This window comes from Vipera berus (assembly GCF_964194415.1).
Source record: "Vipera berus genome assembly, chromosome: 2".
Lineage (NCBI taxonomy): Eukaryota > Metazoa > Chordata > Lepidosauria > Squamata > Viperidae > Vipera > Vipera berus.
Window position 1 is genome coordinate 108,042,645 of NC_138203.1, and position 20,074 is coordinate 108,062,718.

The window sequence follows — 20,074 nt, forward strand, 5'->3', positions numbered from 1 at the left end:
CGCAATTTGACAAAACTCCATTTTCCTACCTGTTGAATTACTGTTAGTTAAAACACTTTTATAACTTAATTGAACTTTGCTTTCCTGCAACTTAAATCCATGGTTCTATTTGGATTCTGCAACAGCGGGGAACACCTTCTGTGTGAGATATTTGAACAGGGCTTTCCTATTCTAATTATTCTGTCCTTAAGACTTGATTTTGCATAATTCCTTCAACTCTCTTCACAAGAACTTAGATTTTGGTCCCTTGATCATCTTCCTCACTTTTCCATGAACAGTTCCAGTTGTCCTGAATCCTTAAAATATAGGGCCCACAATGAAACACAGTATTTGGGATAGCTAGACCAATGCAGAATTATTTAGAAATTATAATTCTGTTGATCAAGAGTTAATTTATATTTGCCATTTTTGCAGCTAGATCATCGTAATTTCTCTTTCTATTAAGGATATTAACTATCCCATCTAATTTTAAGCCATCTACAAATTGAATAAGTATTACTGCCACCTCCTAAATCCAGTAATTGTTTTTTTTAAAAGGTACTAGGCCCTAATACTGATTCTTAAAATTCTATGCTCAGTGCATCCATCTTTATGCTCAGCATCTTTAACAAACTGAACTTTAGCTTTCAATAACACTAAACCTTTTAATTGTCACGGGTTTCTTTTTATGCCCTTTCATTTTTTTATTCACTGGAATTGTTTGTGATAGTGTTTTTAGTATCTTTTAAAGAAACACTCATGTATCTTAAGCTCCTTTTCCTGTAAGAGTGTTCTGCCACAGGATCCACCTTTTGAGGTTTAAAGTATGTTTTTGACTATAGTCAAATTTAATTGAATCTTAATGTTTTTATTAGAAATGCTAAGAATAGCTGACCTTCCTTCACCCTCTGAAGGAGGGTAAATTTGACACAAGTCAAAAATTTCGTTAGAACTATACTTGGCAGAATTTTTTTCAATGGTTGATTTGAATGATTAAACTCATCCCCTTCCCTTTTTAAAACATTTGTAATTTGGTTTTAGATACACTTGCAGCATCTTTTCCATATGTGGGCAAACAGTAATTGACACCAACAATAGTAGTTTTTCTTGTTACCCCACTTGTTTTAATCCAGATGTTCTCTATAATATTACTAGATTTATTCAGTTGAATTTCTGATTAGATGTAGAGTATTCACTATTGATTTATTTTGTCACTGCGTTTTTTTCTGTTTTGTCAGTTTAGCACGTCTCACTCTGTTTTTCTGCCAGCTGCATTGTAATCTTATCATTGTAACCAAGGTGATTGTCACATGTCCAGCCATGTTTTGGTTTCATGTCTAGAACTACTATGATGTGCGCATGTCCAGCCACAAAAGTTTACTTTCTCTTTTTTTCTCTTTGTGCTGTCTTGTGAGAGAGCATGTAGTCAGTTAAGAGTATTTCTTTCCTTTTTCTGATTGAAGTTTTGTTATAGTAGAATATATGTTTTGGGGTTTCTTTATTTTTACCTGATGTTCATCATGCATCAAATGAACCACGGTTCATTGCCCTCTGATAGGGAGGTTTTGATTTATCTCCCTGACATATTTAATATTTTTCCTTTCTGTTTCCAAAGACTCAAGATAAATTGCACAGAAATGAAATAAAATTAGCACAAGGAAAAGTTAGGTTTAAAATTCAACATAATAAACATTGAAAACATTTCAGAATTTCACATAAAAAGATGTGTCTTGCCACCTTACTTTTCTGTTTTAGAGAAGAAAGTCACATTCTTGAGAAAAGCTGCAGATTGAAATAAATATGCAGATATTTTGCATAAAAAAGATGGATTGTTGGTAGTTAAAATTAAGTGCAATGAAATTCAATAACATTAAATTGAAGAAAACTTATAAACAGGAAAATGCCTTGTAGAATGAAATATATAGATCCCAAATAGAGTTGCTGAATTTCAGCTGCATACCTTCTGTCTCTGTATTTGCAGTATATAACAAATACTCCTTTTTGTTGCTTTCTCTTATTGAAGTAGAAATTGGGGATGTGTATTTCTCCTAGAGTCACCTGTTGTATCATTCCCACATGCTGCTTTTTTTTTTAAAAAAATGTCCTTTTCTTCCTCCTCTGTCACTGTGGAAGACAGAGAATCCTTCAGCAAACACTCTTTTTCCAGAACCATTCAGCTACAGCTAAATTAAATAAATAAGTTTGAGACTATTCAGGTTCCATTCCTGGTTCCACACACTTGTTTGCATATTTGTTGTCATCATTAGATGGGAGGAGGGACTGGGACATTGAAAAGTGTGGTGAAGACTAGTTTTCCGTTCTCCTTTGCAGTGGCTCCACTTTCAAATTTCTAGTCTTGGGGTAGGCACTTGCATGAAAGAAACTCAAATATAAGGTTTATTAAGGAAATAACATAATGATAAAATGGCTGGGCTATTCAAGTCTTTTTACAGTTTGCAGTCTATAATGTACTTTTCTCCCATTATGGAGAAAAAGCCTATCAAGTGAGAACAGGCCAGAGCTGAAGAAGAAAGAAAACGGAACTGAGAGGGAAGGGAGAATTTCAGGCTACCTAAGTAGAGGCATGTTCTTTAGAGGCAAATAAAATAAGTCTTTTAGAAAGGGATGGAAATAAAGGACAGAGTCCCTGTCTGTATGTGTTTCTCTAGAGTCGTTTGGTTTATAGGTGCAGAAAGCCGGTTGGTGAAAAGTTAAATTCTACAAAGTGGTCTGTGAGAGAGAAATAGTTGGGATGATACATGAGTGCACAAATTGTTTAAAACCTTTAACGTGAACCTATTTATGCACTTTATACCAAATTCTATCATATATTTTATAATTAAAATCAGTTAAAAGATGGAGGTGAGTAACACTATATGGTTATTTAATTTATCAATCAATTGCCTTAATTATTATTTTTTCCTTTTTGGCAAAACAGCACCTAGTTCAAAATGTGATTCAGATCGTATCTTAAAATAATGGTTTTGCATTTATAATACAGACCATACTATAGGTACCCGCCCAAACTTTAAATTGCTTCATATTTAAAAGATAACAGTGTTATTTTAATATATTTTTATTTTGTATCATCTCAAACAGAACCAAATCCACCTATAGATGAAGTTATCAGCACACCAGGAGTTGTTGCCAGGTTTGTGGAGTTCCTGAAGCGGAAGGAAAACTGCACATTACAGGTGTGATGTTTGTGTGTATTCGTTATTTGTAAAAAAATAAATAAAATAAATGCATATTCATACATAATTTAAAAAAATCTAAACTCACTGAAGTCAAAGTAGTATATAACAGCTCGAAATCTTTTATCATGAAGAACTTAATAGTTCAGCTTTAAAAATTTTATTGGTACCAAGAACATTTGTCTCATTTTAGTTTATTTCCACTCAGTTGGGAGGAGTGAATGTTAGTTTTTATTTCCTATTTCTTTGCTTATAAATTGTTTAACCCCAAAATGGATGCATAAATATACATGTAAATGCAACTTTAATAGTTTCCAAGTAGAAACGAAAATAATTGTTTTTTTTTCTTTGATCAAACCAGTCAATTTAGCTATCTCTGATAAATCATACTATTTCTTAACCAGTTATGTTGGTATACATACCAGGAAATACATCTTAACAGTTGTCAGCAACAACTGTTGCATAAAGTTACCTACCGTATTTTCCGGTGTATAAGACGACTGGGCGTATAAGATGACCCCCTACTTTTCCTGTTAAATTACCGTATTTTTCAGACCATAAGATGCACCTGACCATAAGACGCACCCAGTTTTTAGAGCAGGAAAACAAGAAAAAAAATATTCTGAAGCAAATAGTACTGGTATACTAAAACAGGGCTTTTCAACCTTTTCATCCATTGTACCACTTTTAGGACAAGGCAGTGTCCGAGTACCACCAGTCGCCCAGCAAGGTGTCAAAAACTTGACCCCCCCCCAAAAAAGGAAAAAAATGATAAAGTACAGGTAGTCCTCGGCTTACAATGATTCACTTAGTGACCGTTCAAAGTTACGACAGCACTGAAAAAGGTGACTTATGACCATTTTTCACACTTATGACCATTGCAGCATCCCCAGGGTCATGTGATTTACATTCGGATGCTTGACAATCGATTCATATTTATGATGGTCACATTGTTCCAGGGTCATGTGATCACCTTTTGCAACCTTCTGACAAGCAAAGTTAGTGGGGAAACCAGATTCACTTAACAATCATGTTACTAATTTAATTTCTCTCTCCTTCTCTTTCTCTCCCTCTCTCCCCCTCCCTCTTTCTTTCTCTCTCCTCTCCTTTCTCTCTCTCCCTTTCTCTCCCTCTCCCTCTTTCTCTCCCTATTTTTCTCTTTCCCTCTATTTCTCCCTCTTTCTCTCTCCCTCTATTTCTTTCTTTCTCCTTCTCTCTCCCTCTATCTCTCTCCCTTTCTTTCCCTCTCTCTTTCCCTCTCCCTCTTTCTCTCTCTCCCTCTATTTCTCTCCCTTTCTTTCTCCTTCTCTCTCTCTCCCTTTCTCTCCCTCCCTATTTCTCTTTCTCTCTCTCCCTCCCACTCCCATTGTCCCTTCCTTCTTTCCTTCCTTCGTTCCTTCCCTCTTTGTCCTTCCCTCTCCACGTTAGAGCAGTACCTGTGGAGGCGGCCCTGCAGCCCGGCTTTCTCTTGCAGAAAGCAAGCTGAAACGGAGCAAGGGAGATTGCCAGGAACGCGAATCGGCTGATCTCGTGTTCCTGAAATCTCCCTCACTCGGTTTCAGCTTCCCTTGCTACAAGAGAAACAGGCTGAAACGAGGGAGATTGCAGCAGTGCGAGATCAGCCGATTCGCATTCCTGGCAATCTCCCTCACTCCGTTTCAGCCTGCTTTCTCTTGTAGTAAGGGAAGCTGAAAGCGAGCAAAGGAGATTGCAGGAGCGTGAGATCGGCGTTTCTCAGCACGTGCCGATTCGTGCTCCTGGCAATCTCCCTTGCTTTCCACTTGCAGAGGTTGGGGCTGGCCATACGGATCAGCTTTGGACCATAAGACGCACCCTCGTTTCCCCCCCCCTTTTGGGGGGAAAAAGTGCGTCTTATAGTCCGAAAAATACGGGTATAGGGTTTGGGCTATACTCGCTGTATAAGACTACTGTATTTTTCTTTAGAGTTTATGGTTGTTAGTATATGGTTGTTTATGATTGTTTTTTTTTCCTATACCTTGTATTTAGCTCTGGGAAGTCGGGGGGGGGAGGGGGAGAGGGGTAGGGAGGGAGGGGGAGGGGGGATTGTTAAAGATAAAATGTATGTTAAAACTTTTCAATAAAAAAAAAAGACTACTGTATTTTCCAGCGTATAAGACGACTGGGCGTATAAGATGACCCCCGACTTTTGAGAAGATTTTCATGGGTTAAAAAGTCGTCTTATACGCCGGAAAATACGGTAACATAAGGCTACAGAAGTGGAATATGTTTGTTTGTCATGATTTACATTGTGTTGTTTGGTAGAGTTCTTTACACAAATCTGTACAAAGGATCAGTATTAGTTCAAACAGTTTGGTCCATGAGCCTTGTAATGTTGTTCAGGTAGTAGATTGAAGACTAAGGGCTGCTTTTTCCCTTCCCTGAAGCTTTCCCTGTTATCAATTTCTTTCTGTGTCTTTCTAAAGCACGGGTGTCAAACTCACCATGTCGTGACATGTCACGATGTAGCGTGATTTTTTTCCGCATTGCTGGAGCTGGGGTGGGCGCAGCCTCTGCATGATGCAACTGGCCTATGGGCCAGCAGTTTGACACCCCTGCTCTAAAAGAATACAAGCCTGGACTCAAATATTTTCATATCTATAATTGGAGATATGAAAATAAAGGCAGGTAATTCTGGAGATTTTAGTGGCATTCTCTCCCCCTTTCTAATTACACCCCAAGATGCTCATTTTAAAAGGGTGGGCTTTAAGCAGCCAAACCTTTTTCTTTCTCTTCCTTTTTATTTGTTTTCCCCATGTTAATCACTTTGTACATGTGCCTTAAACCACGATTTACACTATGGCTTGTTTATAAAAATGTGACTTTAACAGTACTTAAGGCAAATGATCCAAATAGCGTGCACCATTGTGCAAATAACGTGCACTGTTCTATCAATGCTTTGAATGGCTTCTGAAATCTGAAACCTCATAAGAAGACTGTGCCTACCATTTTTCAATTTGCACATGCTGTTCTTGTAATGCATCAGAAGGCCTCAGAAGCATTGTGAGAATGGCATGCACAATTTGGAGACTGGTGTGCACAACCATCTTGCAGTGCTTTGGAAGGCCTCAGAAGGTTTTAGAAGCATTATGAAAATGGAGCGTGCTATTTGGAGAAGGGCGCAAGCAACCTTGGGAAGAAGGCCTGGCATAACCAACAGCCACAGAGGACCAGGTTGGGCAGTGCACCTTGTTAGCAATGAAAAGAAGATGATGTAGGTCAGCTGTGTGTTGCAGGGCAGCAGTGATGGCTGGGGCTTTGCAGCTGTAACTTTGGGGATCAAGTGTAACTATCATTTGTTCATTGCTTCAGTAACTTTGGTTGTTGAATGAATGGTCAATAAGCAAGGACTTCTCAATTGTGAACTACTAGCAACTATTTGTGGGCGAGGCTTACACATAATTAGCAAAATTTTGCTACTTTTAGAGAAATTTCTCTTGATTATTTAATAGATGATACAACTTAAGGTGCTGGTACTTACCTTTAAAGCCCTACATGGCCTAGGCCCGGGATATTTGCAGGACTGTCTGCTGCCGGGAACGACTTCCCATCGCCCAGTGCGCTCACACAGAGAGGGCCTCCTCAGGGTGCCATCGGTTAGACAATGTCGGCTGGCGACCCCCAGGGGGAGGGCCTTCTCTGTGGGAGTGCCAGCCCTGTGGAACCAACTCCCCCTTGAGCTCCCCCGGATCTCCGGTCCTTTCGCCGCGGCCTTAAAACTTTCCTTTTTCATCAGGCTGACCTGGACTGACGGCAGGGTTTTTTAAAATGTTTTTTAATCTTTAATTGTTTAGTTTAACTTATTTATTGGGGCTGTTTATTTAATTTCTTTTAACTTTTGTATTGTTGTTTTTATTGTTGTTAGCCGCCCTGAGTCCTTTGGGAGATAGGGCGGCATATAAGTCCCAAAAATAAATAAATAAATAAACTAAAAGCTATCAGAGTACCCAGGAAATTTAAAGAAAAGGGAGGCCATGAACTGGTGCTCAACGTCCCTATAGAACTGGCAATACAGAATAATATGGGACTGTGGTTTGTATAGCACCCATATCATAAGGGTGGTATTGAGTTTCGCGTGGAGTTTTTTTATATTTCCCTTCCAGTAAGCTAGGGAGGATATTAAATGAAGCTGAAGATAAAGCTCTCCTAAATTTGAGAACTGATATGATATAAATAGGCTGGTTTAGACACTAAAATATGGTTATTCGTAATTATATTGTGAATGAAAGCAGTAATTTCTGTTTACCTTCTATATCCTTTTTCTTAGATCTAGCTTGATCTGACTTCTAAGTTAGATCACTAGAGAAACCATAGATGCTTAGATACTAGATACTCGATACTCAGATACTAAACACATCCGTGTGTTTCTTGTTGTTATTGGTAATTTATATGTGACCCTGTAAATACAACTAAAATGGAATTGAATATTATATTTTAAAAATCAATGGCTGAAGCTTTTTCTATCTCCTAATGCAGTTTGAAGCTGCCTGGGTTCTGACTAACATTGCCTCTGGAAATTCCCTTCAAACTCGGATTGTGATCCAAGCTGGAGCTGTTCCTATCTTCATAGAACTACTCAGCTCAGAATTTGAAGATGTTCAGGAACAGGTTAGATTCTCAGAAAATAAAATGGGGAAAAAAGAAATTAAGTAGAATGGATTTCTCCAAAATTGAAAATTGTCTTTATAGTGTTACTTTATCTTACTTGATTGCTATTTTGTGTCTTGTTTTACTGTGACTTTATGATTTATTACTGTTTAAATTGTATTATTATTTTACTGAATAGTTAGCCTGGAGGTATAGTCTTTAAATCTTCTTAGATGCATAATGTAATACTAGAAAAGTCTTCGTAGTGGAATACAGGACACTGAAGATTATACTGAACATATTTAATTCTGACTCTTTTCTTTCTTTCTCAGGCTGTTTGGGCTCTAGGTAATATTGCAGGTGATAGTACCATGTGTAGAGACTATGTCCTCGACTGCAACATCTTGCCCCCTCTATTACAGTAAGTGATGCAAATGATACTCAGGTTTATTAGCAAGGGTGCTATAATCTTTGTGAAAAGCAAATATTTACCAGCAGAGTGCAGCAAAATAATGAATTCCAGTTTATGAACTGACAGGCCATCCTACAACTAAAAAATGTGCTTGGATGGAATACCATAGGGGAAACTGACTTATACCACCTTCATTTCCTTGATGAAGGTGAAACATAAAGTGTAGATAAAATAAGAAAGTGTTTCACAATTGGTAATTTCTCATTAAAAATAAAAACATCCTTACAGTTGGTTCATAGGGAGAGCATCTCATAAGCCTGAATAATAAATATAAATATAATAATAAATGTATTGTCAATCCACTACGCAAGAAGATGACATTGTAAACCTCTATTTCTATTTTCAGATTGCTTTCCAAACAGAATCGTCTTACCATGACTCGGAATGCAGTATGGGCACTATCTAATCTTTGCAGAGGGAAGAACCCTCCTCCAGATTTTGTTAAGGTACAGAATAAAATTCAAGAGGAGTTAATGTCCCAAAGGTGTTTTCTCCAAAAGGCAACTGGATTTTCTTGGGGGGGGGGGTTCTGTGAAAACATTTCACTTCTCATCCAAGAAGCTTCTTCAGTTCTGGTTTTTCCTGTTGCTTTTTCTAAAAGTTGTTCACACTAGGTTTATTTTCTCAGAATGCCTGGTTCGCAATTACTTTCTCATTCTCAGCTGTACCAATTATTGCAATTTTTCTGTAAGCTGTAATCTTTCTGGAATATTTCTTTGGAATAGCAATCAACTCCTGCACAGAGAAGAAGTGGCTAATTTCTCATTATTAATAATAGAGGGGACAAAGTACCTCAAGTACAGTAATTGAGAAACAAAGGGAAGTTTCTTTCCCTTTTTGCAAACCTATTGAAAACCATTGATTTTTTTTTCAGAGTGAAAAACAAAGAGATCTACATGGAAGAAGACAGGGGTCTAAACTCTATAGAAATATATCATAGGAGGTAAAACATAGCTCCTATGGTTAAATAAAATTTTTCTAAAGAAACAGTAAGCCAGACTAGCCAACAACACTTACTTTATTTTTGGTATATTGCACAGGATGTCAGTTTTCGTGATCATTTGCCTAAGACATAGGCTTGTGCTTGGTGCACTGATCTCCTTGCGCAGGGAATAAGTTTGTTTTCTTGAACACGAGATAGTTGAGCTAGAGAGATGGAGAGGGGAGATAATTTGGGATGTATTAACTTTATTTCAGTCTTCAAAAAAATAACTCCCTTGCTGTCAAGAAGAATAAGGAACTTGGGGAAGGACATAATTGTGATGGCCTCCTCAGACACTTCCCTGGACACCTCTTCGGACGCTAGCTCGAAGGAGGTTGAGCCAGTCCCAGCCATGTAATGGGCAGAGGTGATAACATGTCTGGAGGTTGCTGGTGGCTCTGAGCAGGGAGCAATGAGACCAAGCACAGTGGAGCGATCATGGGGAGAGAAATCAGATGAGCAGCCAGCTGAGCATGGGTCAGTTGAACCACAGATGAAGCAGGACTGCCCTGAGCCTTCAGGTGGAGAGAGTGTGCAGCTGCAGCTGGACAGCAAGGAGAAGGAGGAACTGCCTCCTCCACCAGTCCAAGAGCACACAGGATGAAGAAGGGACAGGAGGTCAGCCCAGCTACTTGTGAAGCGGCAGCCTTGTTCCTCTGGATAGGCTGCATTAGGTGCCAGCGATTTAGCCCAATGGGAGCAGGGAAATGACACTGGGAACAATGCATCTGTTTTGATGCCCAGCATTTGCCAGCTTCTTAGTTGAGCTTCCTGACCATGACCGTGGATTTTAGATCCTGGATTTGTGTCTTGACTCTTTGATCTGCCTCTTTGATCTGCCTTTGCCTTGAACCCAAACTATCTCCAGACCCAGTATTTATACCTTGCCTGGCTTCTATTTTGTCTTGCCTTGTGGAGTTCTCCACCTTCATGGATTCATGCTGGAGTCATTCCAGAACTGAGCTGTGAACATGTTGGGGGGTTGCCCTGTTGCTTGATTGGGGATTTTCTGGGGAAGATTCTTGGAAGGGCTTGGAAAGCATCAATAAATCCCTTGAAATCTCTGAGGTGTGTGAGCATGTGAGCTGGAGCAGGACAATAATTTCATAGAAGACTGAGATATTCCCAAAGAAGATCCCTAATCCTTGGATGTTGAATGCATATTCTTTCATACCAAGAGTACTCCCCCATAGAGTTGAAGGCTTTCAGTTGCAGATGATTTGATGACAGGATGAGTTCGTGTTGGGTACAGAACATATAGTAATTTGTCTACCTGAGGAAAATATTATAGATAAAATATTACAATAAGCTGCTATATAGCACTGGGGAAGGGGAAAACCCATTGTGGGAATACTGTAAATGTAATATATCTTGATTTCATCAGCAAATCATTTGAGAGCGTCAAGAGGAACGTGGCTGGAGATGGCCTCAGCAACATTGTACGTTTGGATTTTCAAAAATTATTTGACAGAATTATTCATCAAATTTTTTGAATAAACCTAATGGTCAAGGGATAAGAGGAACTGTCTGAATAGTTGTATTATTTTTAAAAATAGTGTATTTATACAGTGTCAAGAAGAGTTTAGAGCACGGGTGTGAAACTTGTGTCACATATGATGTATCATGACTTTTTTGCCTTTGCGGAGCTGGGTTGGGTATGGTCTGCATGTGAGACATCCAGCTGGTAGGCCGTCAGTTTGACACCCCTGGTTTAGAAGCTGTATTGCTGTTCTAGTGTGAGAGTCAGAATGTCCCATTTTCTCCTGCTTGTTTTCTCATGGCTTACTCCAGAGTAAGCATTCAAATCTCCACCATTCTCACTATTTAAAAAATGTTCTCCAAGAGACTCAAAAATAGAAAATCTTGATAACTATTTTTTTCTTTTTCAACAACATGTACTGGTAATTATATCTGTGACTTGTTTTAAAGCCACAGTTGTACTTTAGGAATTAGGTTAGTAAGTCAGTAATTACTATGTGCATTGAAAGCAGGAGTCCTTTCCCTATAAATGTTTCTTTATCTCTCTAAGATTCCAAGTGTTGTGCAAAATCAAACACAAAACGCAAATGGAGAGGCATTTAAAAGATCAGCAATTTGTCATTAGCAATACATATTTCGTTTGGATAAAATCTGAAAGAAGAATTGGTTTCTATATTTTGGTTTTCAGTGGAAACTATGTGAAATTCTTCTTAATTTCAAAATATTAAAATGAACAGTGATAGTCCAATTGTTATTACATTTTTTCACTCCAATTATTTATTGTTGGACTGGTTCAGGTTTACAGTCTTCACTTGATGTATAGTGAAGCGCTCTTTTTATACATAAGAATTCAGTTTTGGCAACCTTCAGAGTAAGAAGCAGTTCATGTGTCATTTTAATAGAAACCATTTGATTAATTATTTCCCTTTTTCTTCCTTTGCAGGTGTCACCCTGTCTGAGTGTACTCTCATGGCTGCTGTTTGTTAATGACACAGATGTTCTAGCAGATGCATGTTGGGCTCTCTCCTACCTGTCTGATGGACCCAATGATAAAATTCAGGCTGTGATTGATGCTGGAGTGTGTAGGAGACTCGTAGAGCTGTTGATGTAAGGATTTTAGATCAAATAAATGATCTAAATAATTTATAAATAAATTAAATTATTAAATAATTTTTTCCAGTATCAGTGTAAGATTGAATCAATGTTTGTTTCACATTCATTGACTGATTCATCTGGTTCCAGTGCTTCCTTTTAGAATAGCATTTAAACAATCAGTCATCTTGGCTTTACAGCACATCTTTCCAATATCTGTTTTCTTAGAATACTACAAAATAGCTAGCTATGATCTTGATGGAAGATTAAGTAAGGTCTTTATTTGAAAGTAAAATTTGCCAATATGCAATATCTCTTGTAGTTGCCCAGTCTTCCTTTTGCCACTCATTTAGGCCTACCAACTCTTCCTTCTATGCTTCAGAGTTCATGAACAACTGGGAAATGACATCTTGACATTGCTGGACATGTAACCAAGATTAACAGTTGGAGGCTTTTGTGGGGAACTGCACACATCTCACTGAGATAATAAACTCTGAGGGATTACGGATGACTGGGTTATCTACACTAAATGACAGAATAGCATGGAAAGAATCCTTTGTTAACCCTGTAGCTTTAATGAGGACAATATAGTCACATTTTGCTTAAGCTGGTTCATATCTGCACACCTTTCACTCCCACACACAAACAGCAGACACCCACCAACTGGCCAAGGAGGAATGGAAGCAATAAATTACAGCTTCATATGGATTGTCTACATATATAGTTTCCCTCCCCTCATCCAATTGCTTCCTCTGGTCTCCCAAAATTACAAAATGTAATATGAACAATTACGGATATTATATTCATAATGTGTAATTAATGCTGGATCACATACCTTAACATTCTGCAATGCAATACTAAACAAGTATAAACTATACTTGCATTGCAGGAGGTGTACAAAGATACTGAGTTGAATATTTTTATACATTACAGGAATATCCTACTTTGCCCGCAATAAACTGGTAAATTAGGAAAGTATAGAACAGTGTTTATATTTTTAATAATTCGCTATAATTTCTAAGTAGTGAAAATCCGATTCAAAGAACAGGAATTTGTTTATTAACATTTTTATTCAGTTTACTCTGGACTCCCCTTAGGGTAAAATTTTTCTTTCATTCAATGACTTTTTTCCCCCCAAAATACAAAATAGTTATTTTTTTAAAAAAGTACTGAATTCAGAGATGTTACTTCTTTTATACATGGTTTACCCATTTGACAGTAGAAGATAGATCCTTATTCATTCTCCATTTTGTATTTTTTAATTATTGACAATTTAAATCTGTGCATAGTTTTCATATATGGATTCACACAGTCTCTTCTCAGACTGTGATGTAGCTCTGTCTACTTTTGATATGCAGTTTTTGTTTAACCATTCATGACTCATTTTCAAGGAATGTGACAAATTTGGTTTCAGCCTTTTGACAACAATTGTACAGCAATATTATAATAAACAATATTTAGTATTATTATTACATTCAACCCAAAAGCAAAACATACCCAGAAATGTTACAGTGTCATATGTTCATGAGTATTCATTGAAAAAGGTAGTATAAAAAGAATGACACCACATAGTAATCATCACAAAATATCTACATTTGAATAAATATTTGTCTATATTTTACAGTTTAGTAATAATTTCCTGTGTGGTATTTTTTTAATCAGATTTGGATTTTTTTGGAGTGTTACTGTGCTTGATTATAAGAGAGCATTATATCTGTTAAACTGCATCCTTCTCTTGTTTTAGGCACAATGACTACAAAGTAATATCACCTGCCTTGCGAGCAGTTGGGAATATTGTTACAGGAGATGATATCCAGACCCAGGTATTAATTTTTTATATTGGAACTTAATGTATGCGTTTCAATCAAGTCATTGGACAGAAGTAAATTTGCCCATCTGAGGAACATCATAAAAACACGAGGTTTTTTTGTGAAAGACAACATGGTTTCCTTACTGTGTTTTAGATTTTAGTGCTTGGAGGTTCAATGAAAGTTACTTCAGTTATTTTACAGGGTCTGAGACATATAACTTGCTGAATAGGTATGTCTCTGCCTATTAATTTTATTTATTTGAAGTGCAGTTAAATCTTTAGATCATAAATAATTTCACATGATCTCCTACATTCCTTAAAGATTTAGAAATAGGATTCATCTGTAAATATACATTACCTTTTCATTCTTATTGTTCAACTCTTGGTAAAACAAAATACAAAATTATTGAATTAGTACTTAACCCTGAACAATGTCGGCTGGCAACCCCCAGGGGGAGGGCCTTCTCTGTGGGGGCACCTGCCCTGTGGAATCAGCTTTCCCTGGAGCTCCGGATTACCCCAGACCTCCGGTCCTTTCGTCGTGACCTTAAGACATTTCTTTTCCAACAGGCTGACCTGGACTGATGATAATGGGGTTTTAATCTGTTTTTTAAGGTTTTATAGGATTGGGGCTACTGATAGTTTAATTTTAATTTTAATATTTGTATTTTTTTGTATTTTATTGTTGTTAGCCGCCCTGAGTCCTTTGGGAGATAGGGCGGCATATAAGTCCCATTAAATGAATGAATGAATGAATGAATGAATGAATGTTATTTTTACATAGAATTTGAATAAAAACTGGTATAAAATGTGAAATGGCGGAGGGAGGGTCGTGCTCCTTCCTCACACTTTTCTTTTTGTGAAGGGCATACATACAGTTGCAAGAAAAAGTATGTGAACCCTTTGGGATTACATGGAGTTTTGCATGAATTGGCCATAAAATGCGCTCTAAACGTCATGTAAGTCACAACAATAGAAAAACACAGTCTGCTTAAAATAATACTACACAAACATTAGCTGTTGTCAGGTTTTAATTGAACATAAGATGGAAACATTCACAGTGCAGGGTGGAAAAAGTATGTGAACCCCTAGCCTAATGACTTCTCCAAGAGCTAATTGGAGCCAGGAGTGAACCAACCTTGACCCCAATCAGTGTGATGATATTGGATGTGTTGCTGACAGCTGTCCTGCCCTTTAAAAACACACACCTGTTTTGGGTTTACTGGTCTCAAGAAGCACTGTCTGATGTGAACCATGCCTCGCAGAAAAGAGCTCTCAGAAGACCTACGATCAAGAATTGTTGACTTGCATGAAGCTGGAAAGGGTTACAAAAGTATCTCCAAAAGCCTTGATGTTCATGTGTCCATGGTAAGACAGACTGTCTACAAATGGAGAAAGTTTACCACTGTTGCTACTCTTCCTAGGCGTGGTCGTCCTGTAAAAATGACTGCAAGAGCACAGCACATAATGCTTAATGAGGTAAAGAAGAATCCTAGAGTGTCAGCTAAAGACCTACAGAAATCTCTGGCACATGCTAACATTTGTGTTGACACATCTACAATAAGGAAAACATTAAACAAGAATGGAGTACATGGGAGGACACCACGGAGGAAGCCATTGCTGTCCAAAAAAAATATTGCACCACGTTCGAAGTTTGCAAAAGAGCACCTGGATGTTCCACAGCACTACTGGCAAAATATACTGTGGACAGATGAAACCAAAATTGTTTGGGAAAAACACACAACACTATGTGTGGAGAAAAAAAGGCACAGCACACCAACATCAAAACCTCATCCCCACTGTAAAACATGGCGGAGGGAGCATCATGGTTTGGGGCTGCTTTGCTGCCTCAGGGCCTGGACGGATTGTTGTCATTGATGGGAAAATGAATTCCAGAGTTTATCAGGACATTTTGCAGGAAAACGTACAACCATCTGTCTGCCAACTGAAGCTCCGCAGAGGATGGGTGATGCAACAGGACAATGACCCAAAGCATACAAGTAATTCAACAAAACAATGGCTTCAACAGAACAGAATACGCCTTCTGGAGTGGCCCAGTCAGAGTCTTGACCTCAACCCGATTGAAATGCTGTGGCATGACCTTAAGAGAGTGATTCACACCAGACATCCCAAGAATATTGCTATACTGAAACAGTTTTGTGAAGAGGAGTGGTCCAAAATTACTCCAGATCGTTGTGCAGGTCTGATCTGCAACTACAGGAAACGTTTGGTTGAGGTTATTGCTGCCAAAGGAGGGTCAACCAGTTATTAAGTCCAAAGGTTCACATACTTTTTCCACCCTGCACTGTGAATGTTTCCATCTTATCTTCAATTAAAACATGACAACAGCTAATGTTTGTGTAGTATTATTTTAAGCAGACTGTGTTTTTCTATTGTTGTGACTTACATGACGTTTAGAGCGCATTTTATGGCCAATTCATGCAAAACTCCACGTAATCCCAAAGGGTTCACATACTTTTTCTTGCAACTATATTGTTGCTTAGTATATTAATAAGCTTGCTGAGTGGTTGAGCAGATGTTTTAACCAGATCTATATATGTTTGAATTTTCTGCAATGCCTGGAGATTCATCATATATTATAAATGGTGTAGAAATATTTAAACATAAATGAAAATATTGGAATAAGCTCCTAACTGTAAGGACCTGCCTCAATCCCTCTTCCCAAGAAAGCAGAACTCGTGGAACAGCTTCATTCCAAAAGGAACTTTTATTAGGAGAAGTTGACAGCAGGCATAAAAGGCAGGATCTGAGAGTTTCCCGTGCAAATCAATAGGTTTAAGGAGCAATTGGCAAACCCCACCCCAATAGTCCATCCAGTCAGTTCAAACGAGCCAATCTCCAGGTGTGAACCTGCTGTGGAAACGGGGTTGATAAGACACCATTCCCAACTGTTAGGCTGTTAGGTCTTTGCGCTTGTTCTTCTGCAGCTAGATATAAGGCAGATGGCCAGAGACACATTCCATTCTCACCCCAGGCTAGCAATAAGGGGAATAGACCAAAGAGCAGGCAGATAGAGGAAAGCTGAGAGGATACATTGTAGTGCCTATTGCTTCCCCCTCCCCCAGGAGTAAGGCAGAACCCGCAGAAAGATAGAATAAAGAAATCACACCCCACCCAATAACTGGGTTCTGACTTCAAAAACTTCCTGAAATAATAGAAAGTTATTGGACAGAACTGTTGAAATGAACCCAGTTATGTTCTGAACATGTTCTCCTTCCTCAAAATAAATCTACAAATCTAAATAATTTGATCTTAGTGGTGTTTAAAAAGATGAGTGGTTGAGTATCAAGTAATGTAGCGATCTGTATCCATAAATGCATTTTCTTTTCTTTGCCTGGAAGGAGTTTAAGCTAAGGGCTCTTCAGTTTCCCAGACCTTGTCAAAGTCCTTTTAAAAATATGGCTACTCTGTTTTTATGACCCTGTAATCCCTTAATTCGTGTTAGAGTCAGGGCAAGATAAAAAAGTTCTGTATAGCTCAGTACAGCTGTCAGATAGCCAGTCAAATGTGTGGCTCTCCTATCATGTCTGATTGGTTTTACCGAATGATTTTGCTTTCAGATTCTTTCCTATTCTGTTATTATTTCCAGGGGTCTTCAAACTTGGCCCTTTTATGACTTGTGGACTTCAACTCCCAGAATTCCTCAGCCAGCTTTGCTGGCTGAGGAATTCTGGGAGTTGAAGTCCACAAGTCATAAAAGGGCCAAGTTTGAAGACCCCTGATTTAGGCAGATGTAGCAAAGACTACCTATCTGCAAGTACTGGTATATGTGCTTCCATTCCCTTAGGAATATGAGTGCCATTCAAAACTATATATACAAACATTTTTTAAAAAAATTTGTAAGCTACCTAAAAATCAGTTAAGCTCAAAATCCTAGTCCACAGCCCTTTCCTCTATTGTAATATAACTTGTGTGGCAGATGCCAGTCAGCATAACCTGCCATTGATCTGCAGTTCAAGTTCAAACAGGAGATCCAGCATGTTGAGAGAATTGCTGGTAGCCTGGTGGTGGCTGGCTGGCTGTTAGAAAATAAAACTCTGTATTCAACTGCTGCTTATGTTATACTTCCATGAGAATTTTTTAAAAAAACATATTGGTTAGATTTTTTTTCTCCAGGAGCTCAGAATGGCTTACGTGGCATACTCAGCTTTAATTTTATCTTCACAACAAAACATCTGAGATTGATTGATCTGAGAGATTCAAAATAACCTAGTGAGCTTCTGTGCAAGTTACATCCCCAAATGCCTCTATAATCCTAACCCAATATTTTTATCGTTACATACACACTGGCAAAAGCTGGATTTTTTTAAAAAAAAGGCAAGATTGCTGCCCCTGCCCAAGCTCCATTAAAAAAAACCCCAGAAAGTTCTGCCTGGGTGTAAAAATCCTGTCTGCAGAGCTTTTACCTCCTAAACCTTTCTGTTTAGCATAAATAGAGCAGCATAAAATGAGCAGCTATGTGCTTACAACACTCAATTGCTCAGCAAAAAAAAATATTTTTTATACTTAAAAATCTTTTTTTAAAAATAGCAGTAGCTTTTCTTTAAGGCAGAAAGTCACAGGCATGTACATCCACAGAGTTGCTTCATGATGCTATGAGTAGAACAGGCTTTTTCAGTCTAGGCTCTGGTCTGCTGCCAGCGTTTTGGCTCCGTGATGCACGCGCCTGGTGGGCTACAAAGCAGGTGTATAATTTCAGACCTGCCTTGGTCAGGGACTGTTGCATAGCCATATGTGAATGCTCCCCACTAGCCATGTGTGAATGCAGATGGGTCCCTCAAAGTGAACTACATGAGATCTCCATCCAGGATCCAGTAAAACCAGGGAACTACATGGAATCCATGCAGCTTGGCTGGTATCTCCCTTTAATACTCTTTTATTATTCTAGTTCTTGTTTTGAAATTCACATTTCAAAATCTTCACTTAAAAATCCCTCCCCCAAAAAACCTATTAAACAGCAAAAAGGAAAAAAACCACATCAGCATAGAGTGTTGCTTCTGATGCCACAGCATAATAGCCCTCAGTCATTCTTGGTTAATCTCAAAAGCCTAGTTAGGGATGGACCTAGTTAGTACTTGAATTGGGGGACTGTAAGAGGATCCCAGGGCTATAGTTGAAAAAGCATCCCAGAACTTGGGAATGGCCCATATTTCTGCCATGAGCTCCACTCAAGGGAGAGTTTGCCTTTACCCTTCAGCCTTTGGTAATAATTACTCATGTTGTTTCCACTGACCATCCCTCCAGTCCTATCTCACTGGATAAGCCATCTGCTGTCATGCTTCTCTCTGCAAGCTTTTCTTAAAGTTCTTTTTTAATTATTTGTTGAAGTTTTAGGACCATTGTTTCTGATGTTGTTGTCTTTGTGCTTCGGTTAATTGTTCTTATTACATCGTCCGAGTATAGTCTAAAATCTATTCTCCCTCTTTCTAGGTAATACTGAACTGTGCAGCCCTGCAAAGTTTATTACACTTGCTAAGTAGTCCTAAAGAATCAATCAAAAAGGAGGCATGTTGGACAATATCAAACATTACAGCCGGAAACAGAGCACAGATTCAAGTAATTAATCATTTGCTGGGGGCGGGGGAGAGAAAAAGACATATTTGCAAGGACAAAGTGAGACATCTTTATAAAGCTTTTGAAAAGGACGTATCTTTCTCCTCATAATCCAAGAAATGTTATATTGTATTTCTAAGCAGAAACTTAAGAGAAGTGAATTCCAGCTATATTGACAGTTTGGAAATATAGGTAGTCCTCATTCAGCAACCACAGTTGGGACTGGCAACTTGGCTGTTAAGTGAAGCAGTCATTAAGTGAAACCACAATTGGGGTTATAATCTTTACTTCAGCTTCATTTGCTTTACAGACCCACAAAGCTTATAAAATTGAGGTTAGTTGCAAAGGTAGTTTCTTCACCACTGTAACTGAATGGTTTCTGGACAAGGCAGTCGCTAAACAAGGACTACCAGTTAACTGGTGCCAAATAATATAGTGTAGACATAAATAGAGAGAAATGCATATTGCCGTGAGTGTCACCAAATTAACTCTAGGAAAAGGGGTTTTTGTCTACAATTTTATTTGTTATTTAATCCTCTCTTTCAGACTGTCATAGATGCCAGTATTTTTCCAGCTCTAATAAGTATTTTGCAAACTGCTGAGTTTCGGACAAGAAAAGAAGCTGCTTGGGCAATCACTAATGCAACATCTGGTGGCTCTGCTGAACAAATTAAGTAAGTAGTAGTGAATTGCTCATAGCTGATTGATGAAAACCATTACAAAACATTAAGGATGATGATCCAGGAGCTGCATTGATGCCCTTAAAACACCCCCAAAAATCATGTTGTTGAAATTCATCAAAGTGCAATTTTTGGCAATGCATATATTTATATTATTGTGGTTAAAAGTGCAGAAGGAAAATAATAAGCTTCTATAGTGCTTAATGC

General features: G+C 38.2%; 1 protein-coding gene across 1 annotated transcript in view; it reads left to right on the plus strand.

Annotated features, from left to right (window-relative positions):
• KPNA1 (karyopherin subunit alpha 1) overlaps positions 1 to 20,074 on the plus strand; it is a 42,690-nt gene that overhangs the window by 20,749 nt on the left and 1,867 nt on the right. The window contains exons 5-12 of the mRNA XM_081318154.1: positions 3,079 to 3,173; positions 7,668 to 7,799; positions 8,111 to 8,199; positions 8,597 to 8,696; positions 11,655 to 11,818; positions 13,548 to 13,626; positions 19,065 to 19,190; positions 19,734 to 19,861. Of these exons, the coding sequence (XP_081174280.1) occupies positions 3,079 to 3,173; positions 7,668 to 7,799; positions 8,111 to 8,199; positions 8,597 to 8,696; positions 11,655 to 11,818; positions 13,548 to 13,626; positions 19,065 to 19,190; positions 19,734 to 19,861 (913 nt within the window). The remainder of the gene's footprint in view (positions 1 to 3,078; positions 3,174 to 7,667; positions 7,800 to 8,110; positions 8,200 to 8,596; positions 8,697 to 11,654; positions 11,819 to 13,547; positions 13,627 to 19,064; positions 19,191 to 19,733; positions 19,862 to 20,074) is intronic.